Raw genomic sequence first — 26370 nt, forward strand, 5'->3', positions numbered from 1 at the left:
CGGGATCTTTAGAATTTTCAGGCTCCAAGAGGGCAAGGATTGTGTGTGTTTATTTTGTTCTCGCCTCTATCCTGATGCCTAGAACAGTGGCCCATAGCAGGCATTCAGTACACATCCTATTACTGAAGAGGAAACTAAGTCTGGAAGGGTGATCTGACTAGTCAAAGATGGGTGAGTTAGTGACAGAGGCAGGACCAGAAGCCAGCCTCCTGACCAGGCTCACTGAGGCAATGCCTGCAGGGCTCTGGGAGGAGGAGCTCTCACAACCTGACCTTTTCCTTCTATCTCCTGTTTCACATCCCGACTTCCCCCAGAGAGAGAGATATCCTACTTTCCCTATAGGCAAAGACAGAATACAAGTTTCCCTCTGAGTCCCCTGTGGGGACAACAGTGTTCGCTGTAACAAGAAAGATCACATTGGGAGAGAGTCACAGCCCAACAGGCAGTGCCTGTTTGCAGTGGGAGCAGAAGCTGCCACGGAAGCACCTCTCCTACCGTAGTTGTAGCCCTTTGTTTGTTCTGGTGCCACCAAGCTGGTAAACTTTGGCAGTTTCCACAACACCAGTGATCTCAGCAACCTGTGAAGGACAGAGATGCCGGTCAAGAACAGACTCTTTCAGAGCTCTCCATGCCACTCTCTTTGGCTCTGTCTTCCTGAACGAGGATAAGAAACCCTGCACTGAGGGGAGGCCACAGCTGCCAGGTGTTCAGGCATCTTTCTCAAGTTTAGAACTCAGACTGCCAACCAGCAGGAGCCCATGCCCAGAGTAAGGAAGTGCCAGGAGAGGAGGCAGTTAGCCCAGCGGAAGTCATTAGAAGCTTCCCCTCCAACTTAATTCTACCTTCCTAGGGGATGTACTTGGGATTTCAGAGGTCAGTTTTATGTTCCTGTGAGGAACGAAGCACACTGGGAAACCAAATGTGAAGACTACGGAGGTCAGTTTCTGTTGCCAAGCTTTACGGGACATGGTATAGCTGGTCTTCACAGAAGGAGGTAAACATGTGTTAAAACCATACAACCCAGAATAAAAACAAATGCAAAAAGAAAAATATCAAACAGCTATGTTCCAGCCATCCAGACTACAGAAGCAATGCTGGGACCTACAAAATAACCTCTACTAGGTTGGAGGGATTTTTTTTTAAACCTCAATATAATTACCTGTTCCAGAAGTTACTTACTTTGTAACATGGAAAATTTTGACTTATCTATTTTTCAAATGCACAAAGCTTCTCCAGATTACATAACTCCCAACAAATACTTCATAAATGTCTCCCTTCTTGCTTTTATATGGAAGGAGGATAGAGAAAATTATTCTAAATCCAAACCCACCAGTCCCTTTAGCTCCAAGCACTCCTCCTGGCAACAGGTCATGCATGATCCCTGGTTACCTCAGATTGTCACTCTTCTACAGGTACCTCGACTGGAGTCTATTTTCCCATAAAATGGTGGCAGAAGAGTGACAGATTTGTTCAGTAGCTCCTACTCCCCGTCAAGAATCATTATATTTAAAACATGGACAACTGTCCAAGGAAAGAAACACCGACCCGGTAAACTGGTTTGCTGTTGTGGTTTCCAATGCCAATCCGTACAAAACATCCTGTGACAGTTTTAGCAAAGAAGGGCATGTGACACCAGCGTTCTAGCTTATGCCGTGATAATCGAACTCGATTCAATTCCTCAGGTAAGGAGACTGGTTGTGATTTTGGTGGGATCTCTTCTTTCCTGTGAGGAACAAAGGGCACTGGGGAAAATGTTCATAATAGAAACAGATCAAGATAAATAAATAATATTATCTTCTTAAAACTTAACTCAACCAAAGTACATGTGATTAACGCAGTAGGAGAAATAAATGGAGCAAGAGGAAAGAGTGGTAATAGAGTCTTGTTCCTAATCAGTAGTGTGAACTGTCTTGAATAAGGCTGCCATCTCAGAGAACCTATCAGAGTAAGAAAACTAATGGAAGCTCCTGGCCAAGATGAAGGTGACATGAAGTCAGTTCCTACCTGCCAGGTCCAGATGAAGTGTCCAGGGGTGCAGGCTAAGAGCTAAAGGCAGGAGCATATGTTTGGGCTGAGGTACTGGGGAACTCAGTTAGAAATTCAGGGTATGAATCAAACAAAGTTCACAGCCCAAACTGGGAGATTCTGGAAACTACACTCAACTTCTCCTCAAAAACCCCACCCATCCTGACTACTAGACCAAAATGCACACAGCTTACTCCTCCTCTTCATCAGACGACGATGTTCGAGACGAACGGTCTGACTTTTCACTGGACTTGTCGTCCTCTTCCTCCTCCTCATCGTCAGAGTACACCTCACTGGTTTTTAATGGCTGTTTTTTGGCAAGGAGCTCAGCTAAAAAGAAAAGGAAATGTTTATTTAGGTTCTCTTCATAAGAAGCTGAAACATCTTTCATCCTTGAAAAAGAACTGGCACATGGAAAAGGACTCAATATATAACTCTATCCTCTCCGGACTGGACTATGATTACTTGGGCTACATGCAGAACTGAGTTAAACCAGAGTTCAAATCATTCAGGCACCAAATGTCAATCCCCAACACACAAAAAAAGGGCTGAAAGACTGTCACTAAGTGGGCAGAAAGGGTCACCAAGTCTACTCACAGTTGTCTTTTATCGCACTCAAGACACCCAAAGATGGGCAGGAAATATGGGGGAAAAATTTATGATGTCTTCCGAGAATCTTTGAGGAAACTTTATTTTGAATTTACAAAATTCAAAATAATATTTATAATAGCAGAAGACTGAAAACAACCCAAATATCCACATAGAGGAGTGCCTGAATCACTGCTGGTACATCCACCCAATGGACTACTATGCAGATATGAAAAAAGGAGTGAGCCATTATACTACATTTTGAGACAGAAAAGGTTTTTTTTTATTTTTTATTTATTTTTTTAATTTTTCTCCTTTTTCTCCCCAAAGCCCCCCAGTACATAGTTGTATATTTTGTTGTGGGTCCTTCTAGTTGTGGTATGTGGGACGCTGCCTCAGCGTGGTCTGATGAGCAGTGCCATGTCCACGCCCAGGATTCGAACCAACGAAACACTGGGCCGCCTGCAGCGGAGTGCGCGAACTTAACCACTCGGCCACGGGGCCAGCCCCCAGAAAAGGTTTTTTAAAGGGACAGATAGTAAATATTTTAGGTTTGTGCTTTATATGGTCACTGTCTCAACAACTCAAGTTTGCTGTTATAGACAGAAAGCAGCCATAGACAATTATGAAATGAACAGGCATTGCTGTATTTCAACAAAATTTTATTTACAGAAACAGGTAGTCTACCAAGTACTGCTCAGCATAGAAACTAAGGAGTGATATCTAGCATATACAGTAAAGTGAAAAAAGCAAGGTAGAGAAAAGTGTGTATAGTGTGCTACCATTAATCTAAGATGGGAGGTGTTTGCCTATTATGGGAAGGAGGCAAACGGTGAATAGAAAGATATGGATGCTAAACTTCTTTGAATACACTGTGTTTAACAGATTTGACTTTGAAACTTTGTAGTATATATAATCATGAAACAAAATAATTAAAAAAGTCATCCCTACACTTCACAAGCAAAATGAAACAAAGTATTCATCTGATGCCACAGTACACAAAATGCAACCATAACAAGTGACTTTAAAACATTCATTTGAAAAACAGCCACATGGACCAATGGAAGAGAGAGCCAGAAATAAACACTTGCATATATGGTCAAATGATTTTTGACACGAGTGTCAAGACCATTCAATGGGGAAATGACAGTCTTTTCTAAAATGCAGATGCATGAGCAGGAACAAGAGACTGTTGATCTGAGTTTGGGGGCAGTTTGTTATTTCACATTATTGTGGTAAAAGCTAAGTGATGGAGCTGGTAACATCATAAAATGAGAGACAGTCAGACATTCTGTGTCTCCTGAAGGAAGTAGACACCACCACCAAAACCAAGCCTTCCCCAAAAAACAAAAGAGACACAGAACAAATCCAAATTTGTCCAATTCTCCAGCTCTAACTACAAATTACAGGGAATTCAAGGGACTAAAGGAACACATTCAACAACACCACTGGGATGAACTCAGCATCAGTGAGAAACAACAGGATAAACGACCCAGTTTTTTTCAACAAATAAACTGCAAGGGGGAAAAAGGAGAGATGGACAGGAAAATCTACAGATTAAGTGACTTCAGGGTCATATTAACAAATAACAATGTGTGGATTTTATTTAAGATCCTGATTCAAACTAACAAATTAGTATATTTTAATTATAGAACTAGAGAAATTTGAACAGTGACTAGAATCTGATAATATTAAGGGATTCATTGTTACTATTTTTTAGGTATTGTATCGGTATTGTAGTTATGTTTAAAACAAAAGAGTCCTTATCTTTTAGAGATACATCTTGAAATATTTACAATCGAAAAACGATGATGCTGGGATTTGTTTCAAAATAACCTCGTGGAAAAGGGAATACAGATTTAACAAGATTGGCCACCAGCTGACTGTTGAGGCTGGATGATGATGGGATCACGGAGGTTTATTATACTCTTCTCCGTATTTCTGGACTTTCCCATAATAAAGAGCAAAAAAAGGGGGAAACAACAACGGGCACCACAAAGTCAAATCACATGATCAAAGACACAAAGCAGCCCTTACATTTTCCCCACTCACCTGTTCTGTTCTTCCGTTTTTCTCGCTCTGCCTTTAGTTCCTCCATGGCTTGAGATTTCTTATCCAGTTTCTCATCCCGCTTGGAACGCCGTTCCTTGTTGTGGGACGTCACCTGGGAAGGGAAGGATATGTCGGATGGCTCCTTTTACCAACTGCTGATGGTAAGATTTTCCACACCCAACAATTACTCAATTCTCCACTGTGACTCTATATTGGTGGCAGAAACTGAAACTTGTTTAAGGGGAGAGAGCATCCTCTTGTGGACAAAGAGGACACAGCAGTAAAGTCAGTCCCTGTTTTACCTGCCTAACAAACAGAAAGCTTAAGAATTATAGGAATAAACACTTTCTGGAAAGACACCCTAGATATTATAGCTAACATATGTTGATACTGTCAACAAAGTTTTTTCTGATGGATGCAGAGGCGACTAATTTTCCCAACTACATTTATTACCAAGACCAGGATGACATACACCTGAGTAAACATCATAACCAATCTGGCTACCTGGGACAGGATGTTTACCAACTTTCCCTTAACGGATGCTCACACACCAGTGAGCTGCTTTTTAAATGCAGACTTGAGTGAAGAACTCCTAAGCAGTTAAACAGTGCAGCCAATGGTGAAACAATATATACAGAGATTAACAAAACCTGTAAGATGAAGACAACACGTAATAGTCTTGCACTATGTAGCTGACTAAGGTAGCTGACCAAGGCTGATCAACATAAACTCATCTTTTACATAAATACATACATGCACACTCAAAACAGAGGTTTTACTTTTTAGATAACAAGGATCATTGAATCTCTGACCTGAGATTCTTGAATCTGCGTCAGCTTTTTCTTCTCCTGCTCCTCTTCTTGCTTTTTCTTTTTTTCTTTCTTTTCTTTCTTTTTGGCTGTTTTTAGTTTTTTCTTGATTTCAAATCTGATTAAAAGATATTTGTTTGGTTTTTAAGTGGTAATGAAATACCTGTAAAGACTGATTTCTATTAGATAGGAGAAAGGAAGTAAGAAGGGCGAAGGAGTTAATGAACGTTTTGGCTTCCTACATGAAACTCAAATGTACCTTATAAGTACAACAAAAATACTGACTATAAGTACACCAAAAGTACTTGAAAACATTAAGCTGGAATAGACTTAAAATGAGAGAAAACATTCAGGATACTGCTGCATCCTGTTGGTAACACACAGCTCGTCCTCAGCCTTCATGTCATAGAAGAAAACAGCTGACTTCTGGATCAACTCCAGTGGTGTTCCATTAGAAACAGAATAAAGCCACAGAAAGCCACATCACATTTTTAAGGTGGTCAGGACAAAAGATGTATTTGAAAAATATCATTTTCCATCTTTCTTCATTAGGAAAAATGCCCCCTCAAACCAGCAAATACATGAATAAATGTGCTATTCTCTTAAACAAATGCAATCTAGGCTCCCTCCTTATAATAAAAACCAGACTTTTATGAAACAAAACTAATTTTCTTGTGTGTATTTAAGGAACTTTAGGAAAGGGATAAAGAAATATAATAAACATTAAACTCTTATCATAACACTCTAAACTAACCCTAATTGTCATTTTGCTTAGTTCTTAACACAGTACTCAAATATTTTTTATGTCCTTTTCACTCATTATTAAGGTTGTTAATGTACTTTTATAAAGTGAGATAGGAGAGCACTGTTATGAATTTACTCCTTTTAAAAACAGTTAACAATTACACAACACACTCCTAAATAACCAATGGGTCAAAGAAATCAATAACTTGAGATGACAGAAAATGAATACACAACATACCAACACCTATAGGACGTAGCTAAAGCAGTGCCTAGAGGTAAATGTATTGCTGTAAACGCCTATGTTAAAAAAGACAGATTCCAAATCAATAACTTAACCTCCACCTTAAAGTAGGTGGAAAAAGAAGAGCAAATTAAATGTAAAGCAAGCAGAAGAAAAGAATTAATAAAGATTAGAGTGGAAATCAATGAAACACAAAAGAGAAAAACAAGATAATGAAATCAGAAGTTAGTTTTCTGAAAAGATAAAATTGATAAACCTTTGGCTAGACTGACCAAGAAAAAAAGAGAGAAGACCCAAATTACTAAAATTAGGAATGAAATCAGTTATCACTATTGACTTACCAGAAATTAAAAAAGATCATAAGAGAACACTACGAACAATTGTATGGCAACAAATTAGGTAATTTGGATGGAATGGAAAAATCTCTAGAAATTTACCAACCACCAAACCTGACTCAAGAAGAAATACAAAAACCTGAATAGATCTATAATAAGAGATTGAATTAGTAATTTAAAAACTTCCCACAAAAACAAGAAAAAATCCCTCAGGCCCAGATGGCTTCCCTGGAGAATTCTACCAAATATTTATTGATTTCTTTTCTTTTCTTTTTTTGAGGAAGATAAGCCCTGAGCTAACATCTGACCCCAATCCTCTTTTGGCTGAGGAAGACTGGCCCTGAGCTAACATCCATGCCCGTCTTTCTCTACTTTTTATATGTGGGATGCCTGCCACAGCATGGCTTGACAAGCAATTGGTAGGTGTTCACCCAGGATCTGAACTTGCGAACCCCAGGTCTCTGAAGCTGAACGTGCAAACTTAACTGCTGTACCACCAGGCCAGCCCCTCTACCAAACATTTAAACAAGAATTAATACCAATTCTTCACAAACTCTTCCGAAAAACAGAAGAGGAGGAAACACCTCTCAATTCACTCTGTAAGGCCAGTATTATCCTGATACTGAAACCAGACAGTAACATCACAAGAAGAGAGAAGCGCAGACCAATATTTCTCATGAACACTGACACAAAAATCAACAAAACAGCAACGAGCTGGATCCAGCAAGTCATAAAAAGGACAATACACCATGACCAGCTGGGATTTATCCCAGAATTGCAAGGTTGGTTCAACATAAGAAAATCAATCATTGTAAGATACCATATTAATATAATACCTAATGGTGAAAGACTAAATGCTTTCCCCTAAGACTAGGAACAAGAAAAGGACGTCTGCTTTCACATTTCTATTCAACATGGTACTGGAGGTCAAGAAAAAGAAATAAAAGGAACCCATATTGGAAAGGAAGAAGTAAAATTTATCTTTTTTTGCAGATTACATGATCTTATATATAGAAAATCTTTAAAAATCCACCGAAAACTATTAAAAATAACAAATGAGCTCAGCAAGGCTGCAGGGTACAGGATCCATATACAAAAATTAATCGTATTTCTATAAACTTGCAATGAACAATCTGAAAATGAAACAAAGAAAACCATTCCATTTACAATAGCATCCAAAAGAATAAAATATTTAGGAATAAATTTAACAAAACAAGTACTAGACTTTTACATTAAAAACTGTAAAACACTTTTGAAAGAAATTCAAGAATACCTAAATAAGTAGAAAGACACCACGTTCACAGAATGAAGGACAATATTGTTAAGATAGCAATACTCTCAAATTTGATCTATAGACTCAACACAACTCCTATAAAAATCTTAGTTGCTTCGTTGTTGCAGAAATTGACAAGCTGATACTAAAATTCATATAGGAATGCAAAGGGTCCCATAAAGCCAAAACAATTTTGAAAAAGAACAAAGTTGGAGGACCCACACTTCCCAAGTTAAAAACTGACTACATATCTACAGTAATAAAAACAGTATGGTACTGGCATAAGGACCGACATACAGATCAATGGTATAGAATTGAGAGTCAACAAATAAACCCATATATCCATGGACAACTGATTTTTTTTTTTTTTGGAGGAAGATTAGCCCTGAGCTAACATCTGCTGCCAATCCTCCTCTTTTTGCTGAGGAAGACTAGCCCTGAGCTAACATCCGTGCCCATCTTCCTCTACTTTATACGTGGGATGCCTACCACAGCGTGGCTTGCCAAACGGTGCCATGTCCGCACCAATGATCCGAACCGGTGAACCCCGGGCCACCGAAGCAGAACGTGCGAACTTAACTGCTGCACCACCGGGGCAGCCCCTATGGACAACTGATTTTTGACAATAGTGCCAGGACTGGGGAAAGAACAGTCTCTTCAATAAGTGGTACTGGGACAACTGGATATCTACATGCAAAAGAATGAAGTTCAATCCCTACCTCGCACCACATACAAACATGATCTCAAAATGGATCAATGACTTAAATATAAGAGCTAAAACTATACAACTCTTTTAAGAAGACATAGGGGTAAATGTCCATGATGTTGGATTTGACAAGAGATTCTGAGATATGATACCAAAACCTTCAGGAAGAAAAAAAATCTCACTTTATCAAAATTAAAAATTTCTGTGCATTAAGCAACACTATCAAGAGAGTGAAAAGTACAACCTACACAATAGGAGAAAATATTCGCAAATTATACGTCTGATAAGGGTCTAGTAACTAGATCATATAAAGAATTCTTATAATTTAACAACAAAAAGACAAGTACTCCAGTTAAAAAATGAGCAAAGGACTTGAACAAATATTTCTTCAAATATATATAAGTGGCCAACAAGGACATGAAAAGATGCTCAACATCATTAGTCAACAGGAAAATGCAAATCGAAACCACAATGAGATACTATTTCACATCTAAGAGGATAGCTATTATCAAAAAAAGGGAAAATAAGTGTTGGCAAGGCTGTGGAGAAACTGGAACCCTTATACATTGCTGATGGAAATGTCAAGTGGTGCAGCTGCTGTGGAAAACAGTTTGGTGGTTTCTTAAAAAGTTAAACACAAAATTACCATATGACTCAGCAGTTCCACTCCTAGGTATATATATACCCAAAAAAACTGAAAGCAGGTACTCAAACAAATATTGGTACATCTATGTTCACAGTAGCACTACACACAATAACAAAAAGGTGGAAACAACCCAAACGTCAATCAACAGATGAATGGATAAACAAAATGTGTATACACATGCGACAGAATATTATTCAGCCATTAAAAAAATGAAGTACTAATACATGCTCATGGATGAACTTCAAAAATATACTAAGTGAAATAAGCTAGTCACAAAAAACTACACATTCTATGATTCCATTTATATAAAATGTCCAGAAATAGGCAAATCTATAGAGACAGAAAGTAGATTAGTGGTGGCCTACGGCTGGAGGGCTTGGGAGGAAAGAGAGACATGACTCTCACTGAGTACAGGGTTTCTTTCTAGGGCGATGAAAATGTTCTGCAACAGTGTGGTGATAGATAACACAATTTTATGAATATCTAAAAACCATTCAATTGTACACTTTAAATGGGTAGATTCTATGGCGTGTAAAATATACCTCAATAAAGTTATCTTTAGAAGTTAACAACAGCTTATATTTACATAATGTTCTTATACGTATCATCTCGCTTAAAGCTTACAACATTCCCAAGGAGGAAGCTGAGGCAGGAAGAGGGTAAGTGACTAATTCAGATCACCTGGCCAGTGAGTGAACTGAGCCTAGACCTTCTTCTGTTTGAAAATGTCAGTGCTCTTTCCACACCTAAGCTACATTTCACGTTGCCTGCACTCATCTTAAAAAAAAAAAAGAAAAAAATTTAAAAAAGAGGCAGCCCTAGAATAGGTGAAGAATCTAACAACTGAAAATGACATCTCACTCCTGGTGCAGCCAGCTATAAATGGGATGCTAAAGGTGCTTACATAAAAAGATAGTTATTGTGGCCTAGTGGGTAAGTTCGCACACTCCACTGCAGCGGCCCAGGGTTTCGCTGGTTCGGATCCTGGGCGTGGACATGGCACCACTCATCAGGCCACAGTGAGGCGGCATCCCACATGCCACAACTAAAAGGACCCACAACTAAAATATACAACTATATAGAGTGGGGGGATTTGGGGAGGAAAAAAAAAATAAAGATGAAATGAAATCTATAAGACTTTCATTAAGTGAAAAAGATGGAGGAAATTTCTGAGTTACTATACTATACTGCCTTGCGGCTAACAAATGAGCTACAAAAAAAATCTCTATTTTCTGTGAAGGGCTCTGAACTTCTGTCTTAATTATCATCACTGTAAACATTCTTCTAGTGACTAAAAAAAGTCACTGAGTCAGTCAAATGACTCATTCATATAAGGTGAAAAACACAAAAACCAAGCTTGAAATAAACCAGCCGTGACTCGAGCTACTCTGTGATTTTATCACAGGGTTCTATTGACCTTATCTGAGGACCTCTTGTTATGCTCTCCACAGTTCAGAAATACAAATTTTCGCAGTCATCTCTACCACCTGGCAACTCTGACATAGTTTCTTAAGTGCAGTTTGTTCCAGTACAGGTAACCTTGGAAGCATTCACACTCAAAACAAATGTATTACTTGCTCCTGACTGAAAGCCAAACATTCTTGTCTAGGATAACTCACCACACTTAACACCGTCTCAGAAGGGACAAACAGGCTCCCAGATGAAATGGAACCAACTGCTGCCAGAGCAAATGCTTCTATTTTTCTTTCACGATGTTAGGGAGGTAGGGAAGGAGCCTAGTTTTGAGGACTATTTTATTTCCTGAGACAAAAGCCAAGTTTATTTTTACCTTGAAATTCTGTCAGAAAGTAAGGAAGAACTTTTGCCATTTAAATATGGCAAAAGTAATTCAGAATACTGAAGCAGCTTCTGAATATCAAAAAGCAATTTAACATTTGAGTTTTAAAAAAAATACAAAAAGGATAGTCAGATACCTAACTTGTAATAATGTAAATAATGATGAGAATTTCCAAATCTTGAATCCTGTGAAGACAGTGTTCCAAATGTGAATTGTAGAAAATTATTTTATCATTAAGGAACGAACCACCTTACCTTCTTTTCAAAACCTCCCTCTTCTCTATGCGGTTGAACAGTTCTTGCTCTCTCTCTTTCTCTGTCATCTGTTCCAGACGGGCCCTGTCTTCCTCATCTCCCATGAGGTCTTCTCCATAGCCATCATGGAACTCTTCATCTTCTGAGGAAGAGTCTGAATCTGAACTGGAGGAAGAGCTGTTGCTGTCAGAATCTGATACTTCACCTGCAACAAAGACCCAAACATAAGATTAAGCTATGCTACAGAAGACTGAGGCCATAGGTGAGCCGATAGTGTTGATAATCACTACCTCTTGGTTCTCCTAGGTAAAGTGGCACATGGCCATCTCAACTCCCTTGGGAACAGTCTTTGGTATGCCTTTGGCAAATGCAAACACAGGTTATGGAAGTTTAGGCTGAAATAAGTAACCAGCATGTTCTGTCTCTCTTTTTTTTTGCTGAGGAAGATTAGCCCTGAGCTAACCTCTGTGCCAATCCTCCTCCACTTTATATGTGGGTCGCCACCAGAGCAAGGCTGACGAGTGGTGTAGGTTAACTGAAGCAGAGTGTGCCAAACTTAACCACTACACCACAGGGCTGGCTCCTCCAGCATCATCATCATTTTTTTTTTTTGGGGGCGGGGAAGATTAGCCCTGAGCTAACATCTGCTGCCAATCCTCCTCTTTTTGCTGAGGAAGACTGGCCCTGAGCTAACATCCGTGCCCGTCTTCTTCTACTTTATATGTGAGATGGCTGCCACAGCATGGCTTGACAAGCGGTGTGCAGGTCTGCACCCGGGATTCAAAGTGGCAAACCCCAGGCCGCTGAGGCAGAACATGCGAACTTTAACCACTACAGCACCAGGCCGGCCCCCAGCATCTTCTTTTTAATTCAACGTTTTTATTTTGAAAAAATTGCAGACCTAAAGAAAAAAGTTTATGAACAGTTTGACTCCTATACATCTTTTACTTAAGTTCACTCATTGTTAACACTGCCAACTTACTTTCTCTCTGTCTATATACATAAAACAACATACATTTTTGTTATTTATTTGCTGAACTGAGAGTAAGTTGCAGAGATTGTGCCCATTGAACCCTAAATACTTCTTGTAAAAGGGCAGTCTCTTAAATAACCAATTATACAATTATCAAACTCAGGAAATCTAACATTGAGGTAACACCATTATCTAACATACAGTTCATATTCAAATTTCACCAACTGTTCTAATACAGTCCTTTACAGCCACTTTTCAGCCAAAGGAGGACCCAATCTAAGACGGCACTGCATTTGGCTGCCGTGTCTCTCTAGTATCCTTTAATCTGTAATAGCCTTTCTTCATCCTTCATGACACTGAATTTTTAAAGTGTATAAGCCCAAAAATGACCTAATAGAATTTTGTGAGGTGATGATGAAAATACTTTCTCTCTGAACAGCAGCCACCAGATGTGGCTACTGAACAAATGAAACGTAGCTAGTACAACTAACTGAGAAGCTCAATTTTTGCTTTTAATTTTTAATTACTTCAAATTTAAATAGCTACAGTTAAATCTGGGTTGGTTGGGTTCAACAAGAGCTATTCAGGTTATGAATTTCTGGCAAGAATACTCCCTAAGTGATTGCGTCCTTCTCAAAGCATCACATCAGGAAGCACGTGACTGACTGTCCCATTACCAGTGATATTAATTTGGATTACCTGGTTAAGGTGGTGCCTCCCAGATTTCTCCTTTGTAGTTAGTAAGTCTAGGGAGATGCTGTGAGACTGTGTAAACATCTTTTTCCCCAACAAACTCTCACCAAATGGTTTTAACACTCACTGATAATTCTTGAGTAAATCAATTATTACTATGATGGTTGGAAAATGGTGATTTTCTAACTATCATTTCTTCTACAATTATTAGTGGGCATTAAAAAATATCAGTGTTTTAATGAGCCAATAAACTGATTAGTGAATTCCTAATGAAACTAGATCTTGATAGGACAAAGGTGGCATGGAAAAAGGGAGTATATATTACAAACGAGTTTTAAGCTAAACTAGCAACTTCATAAACTGTGCTTGACTCAATCTGAGGTAACATTCACAGACATGTGCTTACAACCAGGTTAGGTCAATTCTATACAGGCCAGTTTGTATATAAACGTAGGTTTTAAAAAGAAATGTAAAATTTACCATTTTAGTCCTGGAACAAGTATACTTTCAAATTAGTATTAGCAAAAATTCTGGAATTGGTTTCAAAATGAGAACATTTTTTACTGAGCTTTGTATCTGGTTCAAGGATTTTTCCTCCTCAATCAGACCACGTGCAGCCAAGAAAAAGGGAAGGCACTCGGTAAAATGAGCGGAGAGTCTCATGCAGGGACTCCTCATGGGTTTCAGGGGCTTCAGGGTTAGCCCTTTGGAACCACATGTATTTTTCTCGCTCATTCAGATTCTCGGAGGATCCCTGACCACTGAAAAGGTGACGGCCCACTGCAACAAAGGCACAGGCCGTGCTGTAACGCAGGCACCTCCCCCTCCATTTCCGACTCTGCACCTTCAACCTGCCAGGAGTGGGTGTCCACTCCCAGGGTCTGGGCTGCTTGGCTCACCTTCCTCAGGGGCTGAGCTCTCGGCTGAGCTGTCTTTGTCCGAACTGCCCGAGGAAGCAGTTTTGTTGGTCTGCTTCTTCAGAGTTCCTTTCTTCTCTGTTTTTCTGGCCTTTCCTTTCTTCTTATTTTTATTGTTCCCAAATGTCCACTACAAGGAAAAAAGAAAAAGAAAACTGAAATGGGGACTTCATTGGGAAAAGCTGGCAGATTCAAGAGCTAAGAGTCTCTGATGTTCATTGAAATGATTAGAGCAGTCTCTATGGCTTTGAACCCCAAACAAACACACTTTATATGGAGAAAGATATGGATTTTTGAACGCTTGGTTAAAACTTCACAACTTCTGGTTTGTAATTTCTTAGAGATAGTAGATAATTGATATAATAAACAAAATGTAATGTACTTTTTATCACAAGAGAAAAACAAAGATACAAACTTTATGGCAACTCAACTGAGTTAACTAAAACTCAGTACAGAAAACAGGCTTCTAATGTTTCCAGTGGCAGAGAGGGCAGTAAATGCTAGGGGTTGGTACGCCTGGGTTTCAGTACACAGAGGATGGTTTAGTTCTGGAGTGGATCCCAGGGAGGCAGGGAATAAAGCTTGTGTGCAGGAGAAAACTGCAGAAAGCACAGGGAGAAAGGATAAGGGCCACTCTAGCATGGATAGTAGTACCGGTGCCAACTCCAAGGAGGCAGAAAGTAAAGTAGATCATTATATATGTGTGTGTGTATCTAATTTTTTAATCTGCATCCATTACATTACAACATAACGTTTATTTTTTGCAGTAACACTGATTTATATTATATAAATTTTGAATGTACACCATTATATTTCGATTTCTGTGTAGATTACATCATGTTCACCATTCAAAGACGAATTGCCATCCATCACCACACACATGTGCCTAATCACCCCTTTCCCCTCTCCCTCCCCTCTTCTCCTCTGGTAACCACCAATCCAATCTCTTTCTCTAAATGTTTGTTTGTTTGTTGTTTTTATCTTCTATTTATGAGTGGGATCATTCGGTATTTGACTTTCTCCCTCTGACTTATTTTGCTTAGCATAATACTCTGAAGGACCATCCAAGTTGTCACAAATGGCCAGATTTCATCCTTTTTTTTTATGGATGAATAGTATCCCATTGTGTATATACACCACATCTTCTTTATCCATTCGTCCCTTGATGGGCACCGAGGTTGCTTCCAAGTTTTGGCTATCGTGAATAATGCTGCAATGAACACAGGGGTGCATTATCTTTATGCATTCACGTTTTCATGTTCTTTGGATAAATACCCAGCAGTGGAATAGCTGGATCGTATGGTAGTTCTAGTCTTAATTTTTTGAGGACTCTCCATACTGTTTTCCATAGTGGCTGCACCAGTTTGCACTCCCACCAGCAGTGTATGAGAGTTCCCTTCTCTCCACATCCTCTCCAACACTTATTTCCTGTCTTGTTAACTATAGCCATACTGATGGGCATAAGGTGATATCTCATTGTAGTTTTGATTTGCATTTCCCTGACAGCTAATGATGTTGAGCATCTTTTCATTTGCCTGTTGGCCATCTGCATATCTTCTTTGGAGAAATGTCTATTCAGATCTTTTGCCCATTTTTAAATTGAACTGTTAGTTTTTTTGTTGTGGAGACGTATGAATTCTTTATGTATTTTGAATATTAACCCCTTATCAAATATATGGTTTGCAAATTACTTCTCCCAATTGTTAGGCTGTCTTTTCGTTTTGTTGATGGTTTCCTTTGCTGTGCAGAAGCTTTTTAATTTGATGCAACATAACGTTTAAATTGGATCAAAAATAGGAGATCCCATACATCTAAACATAAGGAACCTGCCATTTGCATTATCAAAGTAAAAGGCAAGCAATACACAGTTAGTTAATCACCCCAGGGCCAAAAAAATCATCTTCATCAAGTACTTTAATTATAAGGCTAAAAGACCACATGATCGTTTTAAAACTTCACAAAAACTATTCAGTTACATTAAACCATACCTCCTTTGAAATTTTAACTTGTGAATTTAGGAGCATGATTTTAGGTGAAAAATACTTTACTTGGGAACTTTATTTTATGTACTATAAAGAATAATCTTCATCTTTCCAGCATCACAGATTGAATTATAAATCTGGTATTAACATAAAATTTCTACATCTAATTTTTTTTTTTTTTAAAGATTTTATTTTTTCCTTTTTCTCCCCAAAGCCCCCCAGTACATAGTTGTGTATTCTTCGTTGTGGGTCCTTCTAGTTGTGGCATGTGGGACGCCGCCTCAGCGTGGTCTGATGAGCAGTACCATGTCCGCGCCCAGGATTCGAACCAACAAAACACTGGGCCACCTGCAGCGGAGTGTGCGAACTTAACCACTCGGCCACGGGGCCAGCCCCTCTACATCTAATTTTTAACAATAACACAAAGTCTTTGCTCCTTCTGTAATGTGATCATAAAATAACCTCCTACTTCCCAACAGCTAAAATCATAAGTAAATTAATTTTGGATTTTTTTGGGGGGTGGGTAGACAGGTAGTTCTGATGATGTTTCCATCTGAGAAATGTTTCATATGAGCTATTCTTAAGAACCACAGCCTGCTAGTTTACCTTGACAAAATATTGTGAAAGGGTGCCATTTTAACTTCTGATTTTTCGTTTTAATTTACTGTTATTGTTTTAATTGCCACTATTTTTGTACTCGAGCTAGAAAGGGACAAGTGAAAATGAAACAATCACATGTTCTAGAATGATACATTAAGTGAATGAATAATGACTTCTCCGTATAAGCAAATTTACTTCTCAAACTTTAACATTTCAATATCTAGATTATTTAGAAAGAAATTCTAATGCTTCTCTTCTAAAGCCTAGCTGTCTACCATCTTAAATTTTAATCATCCAAGGAAGATAATTTTTAGGTCAGTTTGAAAGAATGCAAAAGAGGCTAAAGTGTTCAATTTCTTAGTTAACTGAGCTAAAATATATCAACTTCCTATGCTGACAATACAGATATTACTGGAGGCAAAATGTGTAAGACATCTTTTGCATTGGCTTTGATCACACACATAATACAAAGTCAATATTTATTGGTTGGTTATGAAAATGGGCATCACCCACCTCTTCCAAACAGGGTGTCTTGGCCTTTTGTACTACTCAATGGAAATACGAAGAGGCCCAGAGTGTGAAGGTTGAGCTACCAGGGTCACATGTGTGTTCGAGTGACCAGGTCTATTTTTGCCTACAGATTTGGGTTTCTCATGTGCAATAGAGCCAAACTCTGAACTCCCTAGGGGAAAAAAAGTTTTTATGAGAGCCAAGAAGACCTAAATGTGAAGTCACACAGGTGAATCCAATTTGGGAGGTGCTAGGAAGCTGTCTGGCTTCCTTATCCTTCACCATCTATCTGCTTCACTCTGCCACTGCCTGAGCTTGGGAACTGTCACTCATTGGTAGTCTATGAAGTTTATCCTTTGGGGGAGAGGGAGGAGAGAGAAGAGTAAAATGGAAGAAAGTAAAATATTTTGATTTAAAAAAGCCTTTTCTGGTTAAACCTGAATGTGGGAAGGGAACTTCATTGTTTTTCCATCCAACAATTTTCAAAAGAAATAAGATGACAAAGCTGCCTCACCTCCCATGAGGCTGACTCAAGAGTCTGTGATGCCAACAGCAAACAATCAAGCTTACTATATGTGACAGGGTTTTAGGGGAATTATAATAATGCAGGTAACTTTACTTCAAAAAAATAAAATTTCTTACGAATATAGCTTTCAGTACTGAGAAGCCAGATTAAGATACTTGTAAATTTACTTTCTAAAAAAGTGTCTTATTTTTGGCAAACCTTTAAAATCTAATTTTAAAAACACTATATGTTCATTATACGAAGCTTTGTAAAAATAGAAAAGTATTTTTAAAGCTAAAAAAAATCACCTATATTCCTACCACCCAAAGTTAAATAATCACTTGAAATTTGGGGGCCAGTCTCATTATTATTCCCATTTAATATAGAGAAAGCAGACTCAAATAGGTCCTGATAATCTCCCAACGATTTTTTTTCTGGACAACACATCACATTTGTAATATTTTATGTTCACTCCTATAAACCAGAGCTTCCTGAATGTTCTTTGGGCTAAGCATATATTTTAAATTTTTGTCCAGTACCTCTTCTCCCAAGATCATAGAATCTAATAAACCATTAAGGAAATGGTCACGGCTTGCGGTGGCAAAATCGATATAGAAATATTTTAATCCAGTCATTAGCCCAGAGATTGCTCACCTATCCCTGCAAAAGCTTTATTCTGTTGACTCTGAGACAGAGGGAAAATGAACTCTTCTTTCATTGCCAGAGTGTGATAGTAAATGGAGTCTAAAGAGTAAAGAATGGGATTAAAGGATGCTCTTAGGCTTCCCCCATCCAGCAGAGAGTAGAGGAAATGCCCTGGCTTTTCTTAATTTGTTTTGGGAACTATGGCTCTACTGAAAGGCAAGCTCTATTGTAACCTTAAAACAGAAGGCAAGAACAAGAAGAGTGCCTGCTGACCTGCATCTGAGTAGAGGCCAGAGCATCCCCCAATGAGAGCCGCTCAAAAACAACCTGGGAAAGGGAAAGGATCCCTTGTCAGTCAGGACTCTCCTACACACTGACATCCTGCTTTCTCAAGCAGTCTACCTGTATGCAGGCCCACACACAACACCAGGGAAGTATCATGTATACATGCAGTGAAGAAAACCGAAAACAGAGACTGGAAGGAAAATGTTTTCTTAACTAATAAATTAAGAGAGATTAGCAGTTTGACTCTCACTGATGTCACAGATACTCTAACGGACAGCAATTATCTAACGATACAAGGAGGGTTAGTCCTACACGACCCTGTGCCAGCCTGAGTGTGTGTGGGGTGTTATAAGTAGGTCCCCCTTACTCTGGGAAGGAGCTGACCTTCCTGGCACTCAGCTGAAAGACAGGAAGGAACGTCGGGTGGGAAGCGGTTGCTTTGGACTTGGGTAGCATTGAGATGCTGAGTATCTGAGCATCCTGGAGGCAAAAAAGCAAAGAAATTTCAAGATTTCAGAGAGGTTATCTCTAATGGACAAGGAAGATCATATTCTAGGTCTCAGGACTGAGGGCAGAACCATTGCAACCCAGTTACTCCGGAATGAATTTACAAGTGAAATGAAATATTTTGAGGTAAGAAGGGTTCAAGAACAACAGCTGGGCTAGTGATAAACTACACTGGGATTAGGGGTTAAAAGAACTGGAACACAGTCCAAGCCCTTAACCTGAGACTGTGTCCTTATCTATGAGGTAGGAATACTACTACTGCCTTAACCATCTATCAGGGTAGTGTGAAACTCAAAGGAGACAGAATAAAACAACTTTAGAGGACATGAGAAAGCATACAATTCTATGTAAATGCAGGGGACTATTTTATGATGGGAAAGGGAAATCAGAAATTCTGTGAGCCTCTGTTTTCTTATCTAAAATAAGGGAGTCCAGATGATGTCTACGACACTGGAGAGTTTTAAAGTTGTAGGATTCTATATGAACTGAGTGTTATATGAGGTCAAAGTAACCGTCAAAAGAGTTCTGTAGTTATTATTGTAGATCTTGACAGTCACCAGCAAAGTAGTGTGTGGGGAGCGCCTGGTTCCTGACTTAGGTGATTTTTTCCCTGAAGGCAGAAGAGGGTCAGCCGAGTTGAAGAGTAACTCAATTTAACGTCAGCCTAAAGAACATGAATAGCTTGGCTTTCTTTTCCCTTCCACTAGGCAATTAATCAGACAAAATACAAAAGACACTACTGTATTTTATAATCAGGCAATCACATATATTTAACTGGAAAACAGAGAATCCCAATACTCAATCACAAAAACTTATAGTCTGGTTATGAAGACAAAAACAAAAGTGAAAGAGAAGTGATATAAAAAAGCGTAAAATATAATCAGTACTGCATTTCACTGCATGGTAGGAAGTGTCAGAACTTGTAAACAAGTCTGAGCAAGTGGTCCATGAAAAGCAGTTTATTCTTCCAAATTCTTGTGATGAGATTTTAATGGTGTCTAGATAAATGAGGTGTTACCGTATGGTTATCTACATAGCCAAGAACCAAAAAAAAGGCTTGTAAGCAATCCAAATAGCTGTTGCTAAATTCAAGTACTAAACAGAGTATTCCAACCTAAACTCTACAGGGTCCCCTGGTTTCCTGACCCCAGAGCAGATCAGACGCAGGAAGGTGGAAGCAGAGCAGATTACCAAGAGCCGAGAACAAGGGCCACTTCTTACCTACAGCAACGGAGGAGAAAGAAAAGGTGTAAAAAGCAGTACCACAGAGCTCGATTATTTTGGAAGTCATTACTTCATAGTACAAGAACTGTCATTCATAATCATGACTAAATCAGCAAGAAAAATAACTATATGTAATAATATCTATCAGAAATTTTTTCAAATATAGTGGTTTTATATTTTAAACTTTCAAGGGTTTAGCTTCAGTACAGGGATAATTCATCTACGTGGAACATCTTGTTCCAGAGGTACTGTGTGTATGAAAACTTCCCTAAACCAGTGTACACACAGGAAAATAGCTTAGCAGTAAAGGCCTTTATCGCAAGCATGTACTACTTATGTATTACTTGTATGGTAAAGCAATAACAAAATGATCTTGGATATTCAGGCCGACTTCCTGGAAAAGTTGTTCCTAAATGAATTTATAAGTAAAAGTTGTATGTTTTTCAAAATGTTCTATGAAAGACATTGGAGCCAGCAAGAGATAACAGAGTGGGAACAGGAGTGCAACTAGATCAAACTGAGAGAGCCCAAAAGATCAGATGAGATAAGAGAAAAAGAGAAGGAAGAAACTCCAGAAAGAAAGAATGTAGAAAAAAATGGAATGGGGCAAAAACAAGAAGAGACCAGAGTCTTTAAAGAGACCAGTGGGGGCATCAACGCAACTAGGAAGACTGACGAAAGTTCTGAGGAAGAAAAAATAGGAGTGACAAACGCTGAACTACAGGGCTCGGCCAAATGCTTTTATTTCTCAAAAAAGTTGAAAACACAACTATACATGAAGCTTTTTAAAATAATAACTCTTGTTTAGGCAGAGGGTATTAGAACATAATTCAGCTGTTTCCTCACTTTGTCTAACATAGTTATACTCAATTTTGAACAATAAAAAAGGGTTTTCTTAGTATCCAATGTGATTTTTACTGGCAACAAGTAAAAATCTAGGCTTTCTCCTTATCTAGCCACAGCTATCTGTTTCTATATGACCCGCCATGTTCCTAAAAAGGACTCTGAATGACTAGATTTGAGATTCTGTTCCTTGTAACAAATAGACTTTTTTGCTTTGGCCATTTTTTTCCCACCTCATTTCATGAGTAGGTGGCTGCTACCTCTCCTCCTCTTAACCTTGTTATTTTTCCTCCCTGCCACTCCTGTTTGTACCCTTGTGGTACTACTCCTATCAAATGCTGTCAGGGACAGGCAGTGACAGCCCCAAAGTGCCACATCACAGCATTATGACCTACCACTCATGTGTGCTTTTCAATTTCTTAGGCTGGTCAATGTAAACCTTACAGAAAGAGCCCGGGTTTGGGACCAGCCCGGTGGTGCAGTGGTTAAGTTCGCACGTTCTGCTTCTCGGCGGCCCGGGGTTCACCGGTTCGGATCCCGGGTGCGGACATGGCACCGCTTGGCAAAAGCCATGCTGTGGTAGGCGTCCCACGTATAAAGTAGAGGAAGATGGGCATGGATGTTAGCTCAGGGCCAGCCTTCCTCAGAAAAAGAGCAGGATTGGCAGTAGTTAGCTCAGGGCTAATCTTCCTCAAAAAAAAAAAAAAAAACCAGAAAGAGTCCAGGTTCCTACCTTTACATGTGCCCCAAGATATCTCTGAGAATAATTCATTCACCAAAAATAACACACAAGTGTATTCTCTTTCATTAAACTTAGGTTTCTTTCCCTGCAAAGATACTATACATGAAACATCTACTATTCTCATTAAACCTTATACTTAATGACCAGTACAGCCACTTTTTCTGGATAGGAAACTTTCTTAACTTCTCTCTATTCCCACCTTGCTCCCTGATCAATTAGCTAGATATCTTCTTGCTCTAAAATCAGTACATGCCTCTCCTTATAACAAACCAGTCATTAACCTTCTAACTCAGTTGTTCTTGCCCAGTTTTCTGTCCTGGCAAATCTGAGGGGACCAACATACTTCTTCTACCTGTATTCATTGCTCACTAATGACAATAAACAATAAACGAGGTGGGAGGGGGCAAGGGTTGGGAGGTGTATTTGAAAAAACTCCAGTGTAGCTTCTGGCGCAAGTAGGCTCCCCATCTGACTGAGAATTGACAATTTAACAACCGAATTTCTAAAAGGCTAGTTTGTAGGTAATAAGGATATGAAAACCATAGCAGAAGTTAGAAGACATAGCAAATTACTTCAGGATGTCATTCTTACCTACAGAGATGTACGAATAGTCATTATCAGACAAGAAAAAAAGCAAGTGCCTCTGTCTCAAACTTTATATTCTAAAGATCTCTCAGAAGTCTCCAACCTACTCTAAAATATCTCTACGGCAGCCATAAATCTGAGTGCACAGTAACATCACTGAGTTTTCTAGTGGCTGGTTGGATTTTTAAAAAAGATTTTCTTAATCTTTTTGAACAATTTGCTTAACTGTCCAAAATAATGAAATATCTGCCCTAAGTTTGAGGTGCTCTGTGCTAACTAGCCTGGGCCAAAGAGTGATAAAGCAGGCCTAAGAACAGGCACCTTTCAGGACGGCTGTGATATTGAGGCTGCTCTTCCCAGCAAGGGGCTGGGGGTAAGGAGGCTGGAATAGAGCTGCAAGAAGCTTGTGGGCCTGGGGGCTGAGACCTGGAGGCAGTAGCAGGAGCTAACAACCTTGCAGGGGAAATTACTCAAAGCCTCATTCCCCACTGGGCAGGATGCAGCCTGCCCATCAGCTTTTTCTCCAATAAGTGCATAAGTAACGGGTAGTATCCTAAGGTGAGGACTTCTAGATTTGGTTAAGTAGCTGCAACTGACAAAGGGAACTCTAAGCTGTAAAGATTTTCGCAGATGCTGGATTTACTCCAGCGTAAGTTTTGGGCTCTTCTAATGCTGTGGAGGTGACACACACTCTGGCCTCCTGGTAGAAGCAGCTAAAAATGATGAATGGAATCCCTACAGTTACTGCACGCTTAGGACTCTGATTTAACGACAGGAATACAGAGAACAAAATACTTCAAGGGATAGTTGTTGCCTGTATCTTAAGTAATTGCAAACACCATAAACACGTTACAGGGTATTCAGACACAACACGGATTCAAACTTACTAGATTGTGGGGGGAAAAAACCCACAGCTGCTGACTTCTGAAACACGAAACAAAAGTAGTTGATGTAGGAATAGTGGGAAAGGGAATTGTTTAAGATTTTCCTGTATTGTCTATGCATTTAAAAAAAGAAAATGGAAAAACCAAACAAATGAGCAAATTCATCCATAGAGTCTACCACTTTTCTAACAGATTGGGTTATTTTATCAATCTGAGAAGAATTAAGATTCCCCCAATAAAAATAAATGAAACAAAAGAATAAAACTTACTCATTCACCACCTCTTGCTGTGGAAAGCAATTTTAATTCTATTAAATTATTTAAGATTAGGAGAACATCACTACAGTCAATCAGAATGCAATCACTCCTAATTTGCATCTGCAGGGCATTGGTAAATACTGCTCTAGCTGTTAATTAAATTTCATTATAATAAAAAACACTTTTTACTTTAGTGGAATTTTAAAACAAAATAAGTACATTGTTAAAAATATTTTCCTAGACTGCAGGGTAAGAGATTAAACAGAAAGGTGATATCCAGTCTCTCCAGGAAATTACTAAGGGAAAAAAAGTATTTTAACTCCAATGAGGAACACGTGGGAGTGCTTGGCAGCCCTTTCCCCTTGTCTCTGTCTCCCAGTAGGGTTCTGATTTAGGGCCTTTATTGCTGGTGGGCAGTTTGGGAAAGTCACTTTGGATTAAACAATGAACAGCTGGATTTTCCTCCCTAAAAGTTAATGCCATCACTCCAAGGGATGCTGATTCAATCTCCCCAAAGAAAGCTTCTTGTCCTGCTAAAGATTTCCCCATGAAAATATGGCATTCTTGATAGAATTTCTTTTCTAACATGAAAGTAGGATTAAGAAGAGGAGAAAAAGATAAATAAAAGAGATGATGACCAACAAATTGTGCCCCTTCACCTACAACAGGGGTGAAAACTGGAGACTAAAGAATGGCTATGAATGTCCTGCAGAGATACCCACTAGGTAACTAGCAGTACAAGGAATATGACAACCTGAGCGTTTTTCTTAAACAATTTTCTTTCCTCAAGAAGTTCCCACAGATCTTAAGCTGTAGGTCTCAGTTTAAGAAAAAGAGGCCATCAGGAGTCACCAACTCAGGGATCCCTAAATACCCCGTCGGTTCCAGGGGCTTAGACCCTCCACACCCACCTCATCATCACTGTCGGACGTCTCAGAGTCTGAGGAGGCTGCAGGCTGACTCACAGGAGGCTCCTTCTCCTCAGAGTCACTGCGCTTTCGCTTTGCCAGGGACAGGAGCTCCTGTTAGGGCAGAAGTAGTCACGTGAGTTTTATTTAACAGAGAAGAAATATCCAAGAATCATAATAGGCCCACCCTCCCTAGATCTCTTCTACTTCTTTGTGCTTTCAATTGAAGGACATCATCATGAGAACTTTTATCACATGAACAGATCGACTACCAGTATTCCTAAGTGCTAAAGAAATGTTTTCAAAACCTGTTCCCTTCTGTCTTAATGAGAAATGTATATCTGAAATGGAAAAGTGACTAGAAAACTGAACTGGAGCCTACTTCCAAATTGTCACCATTTCCTCTATAAGCTACAGAAGTACTGATTCTCAGGAACTGATATGATAAGAGCCACGACTACAAAAGGAATTTGCTCACTTCTGACTAGTATAGTTAACTAATACTCTGAGCATCCTCTTACTGTAACTCACGGTAAAACTGACATTTGTGGGGCTGTTCTGAATAAGCTGACAAACTACAAGTTTCTGAGGTCATTTTTTTATTTTGCATGCTTCAACCAGAAAAAAAAAAGTATATTTCCAGTGGTTAATCCAGGGTCTGACAACCACCAGTAAATGTGCTGGCCACTACATGAGAATCCTAATTTGACAACCCCAGTATTCCCATTCCCCACCTCTGTCTTGTCCTGGTGATTTAAGAGAGATCACAGGGAGAGGGATGTGCCACTTAATGAGTCACGGCCACAACCAGGGTTTGCTCTCTCATGTGGTTCCCTCTCCTGTTACTTCTCCCCAACTCAGTCCAGTTAATCAAAAATGCAACAAAAGGTCACTTACCCTGGTTCTTGCTCTCTGCTAATATCAATACCAGTTCACAATTATATTGTACTTACTAGATACCAAATATTTTTCAAAGCATCTACCATTTAACCTTCACAACAACCTTAAGGTAAGTATCATTATCATCTCCATGTAAAGACAAACTAAGGAGCAGGAGAGGTTAAGTAACTTACTCAAGGTAACATAGCTAGTGGGGCTGGCCCCGTGGCCGAGTGGTTAAGTTCGCGCGCTCCGCTGCAGGCGGCCCAGTGTTTCGTTGGTTCGAATCCTGGGCGCGGACATGGCACTGCTCATCAAACCACGCTGAGGCAGCGTCCCACATGCCACAACTAGAAGGACCCACAACGAAGAATATACAACTATGTACCGGGGGGCTTTGGGGAGAAAAAGGAAAAAAAATAAAATCTTTAAAAAAAAAAAAAAAAAAAAAAGGTAACATAGCTAGTACATGTCAGAGCCAGGATTCAAACCAAGGCAGAGAGAATCCTAGCTCCTAATTCAGTCACAGTTTACTGTCTAAAAGGTTTTCCCTTCTGCCAAAAAAAGAGAAAAATACAACTAATAAATACTAGTAGTATTATTCCTTGGTGATAATGGTGCTATACAACTATAGGTCAAGTGCCAAGATAGATTTTAAAATAATAGACTGCTACAAAGTATCTGTTTTCTTCTTCCAGTCTCTTTCTATTTTAGGAGTATACCCTCCTTGGCCAGATTGAGAAAATGACCTTCTCAGATTAACAGCTGACGTTCTCCTCTACATAAGCAGTCATGAAACGTTACTCTTCTCCTTTCATTAGAGAGCGCTAGCATACCAACTTCCTGAAAAGGCTGAAGATTATAAGAACACTCTACTTTCTCATACAAAAATGGTAACTCCTATTAACCAAACGCAAATTACAGCAATATTTGTGTGTCTACAGTCTTTCTGAAACTTGG

General features: G+C 39.2%; 1 protein-coding gene across 1 annotated transcript in view; it reads right to left on the reverse strand.

Moving 5' to 3' along the window:
- RTF1 (RTF1 homolog, Paf1/RNA polymerase II complex component) overlaps window positions 1-26370 on the reverse strand; it is a 42711-nt gene that overhangs the window by 7422 nt on the left and 8919 nt on the right. Inside the window, exons 2-9 of the mRNA XM_070625030.1 lie at window positions 24535-24645; window positions 14037-14184; window positions 11472-11676; window positions 5478-5592; window positions 4666-4777; window positions 2220-2355; window positions 1546-1723; window positions 496-578 (exon numbers count right to left, since the gene is read on the reverse strand). Of these exons, the coding sequence (XP_070481131.1) occupies window positions 496-578; window positions 1546-1723; window positions 2220-2355; window positions 4666-4777; window positions 5478-5592; window positions 11472-11676; window positions 14037-14184; window positions 24535-24645 (1088 nt within the window). The remainder of the gene's footprint in view (window positions 1-495; window positions 579-1545; window positions 1724-2219; window positions 2356-4665; window positions 4778-5477; window positions 5593-11471; window positions 11677-14036; window positions 14185-24534; window positions 24646-26370) is intronic.

The sequence above is a fragment of the Equus przewalskii genome, chromosome 1 (genome assembly GCF_037783145.1).
Source record: "Equus przewalskii isolate Varuska chromosome 1, EquPr2, whole genome shotgun sequence".
NCBI classification, from domain to species: Eukaryota; Metazoa; Chordata; class Mammalia; order Perissodactyla; family Equidae; genus Equus; species Equus przewalskii.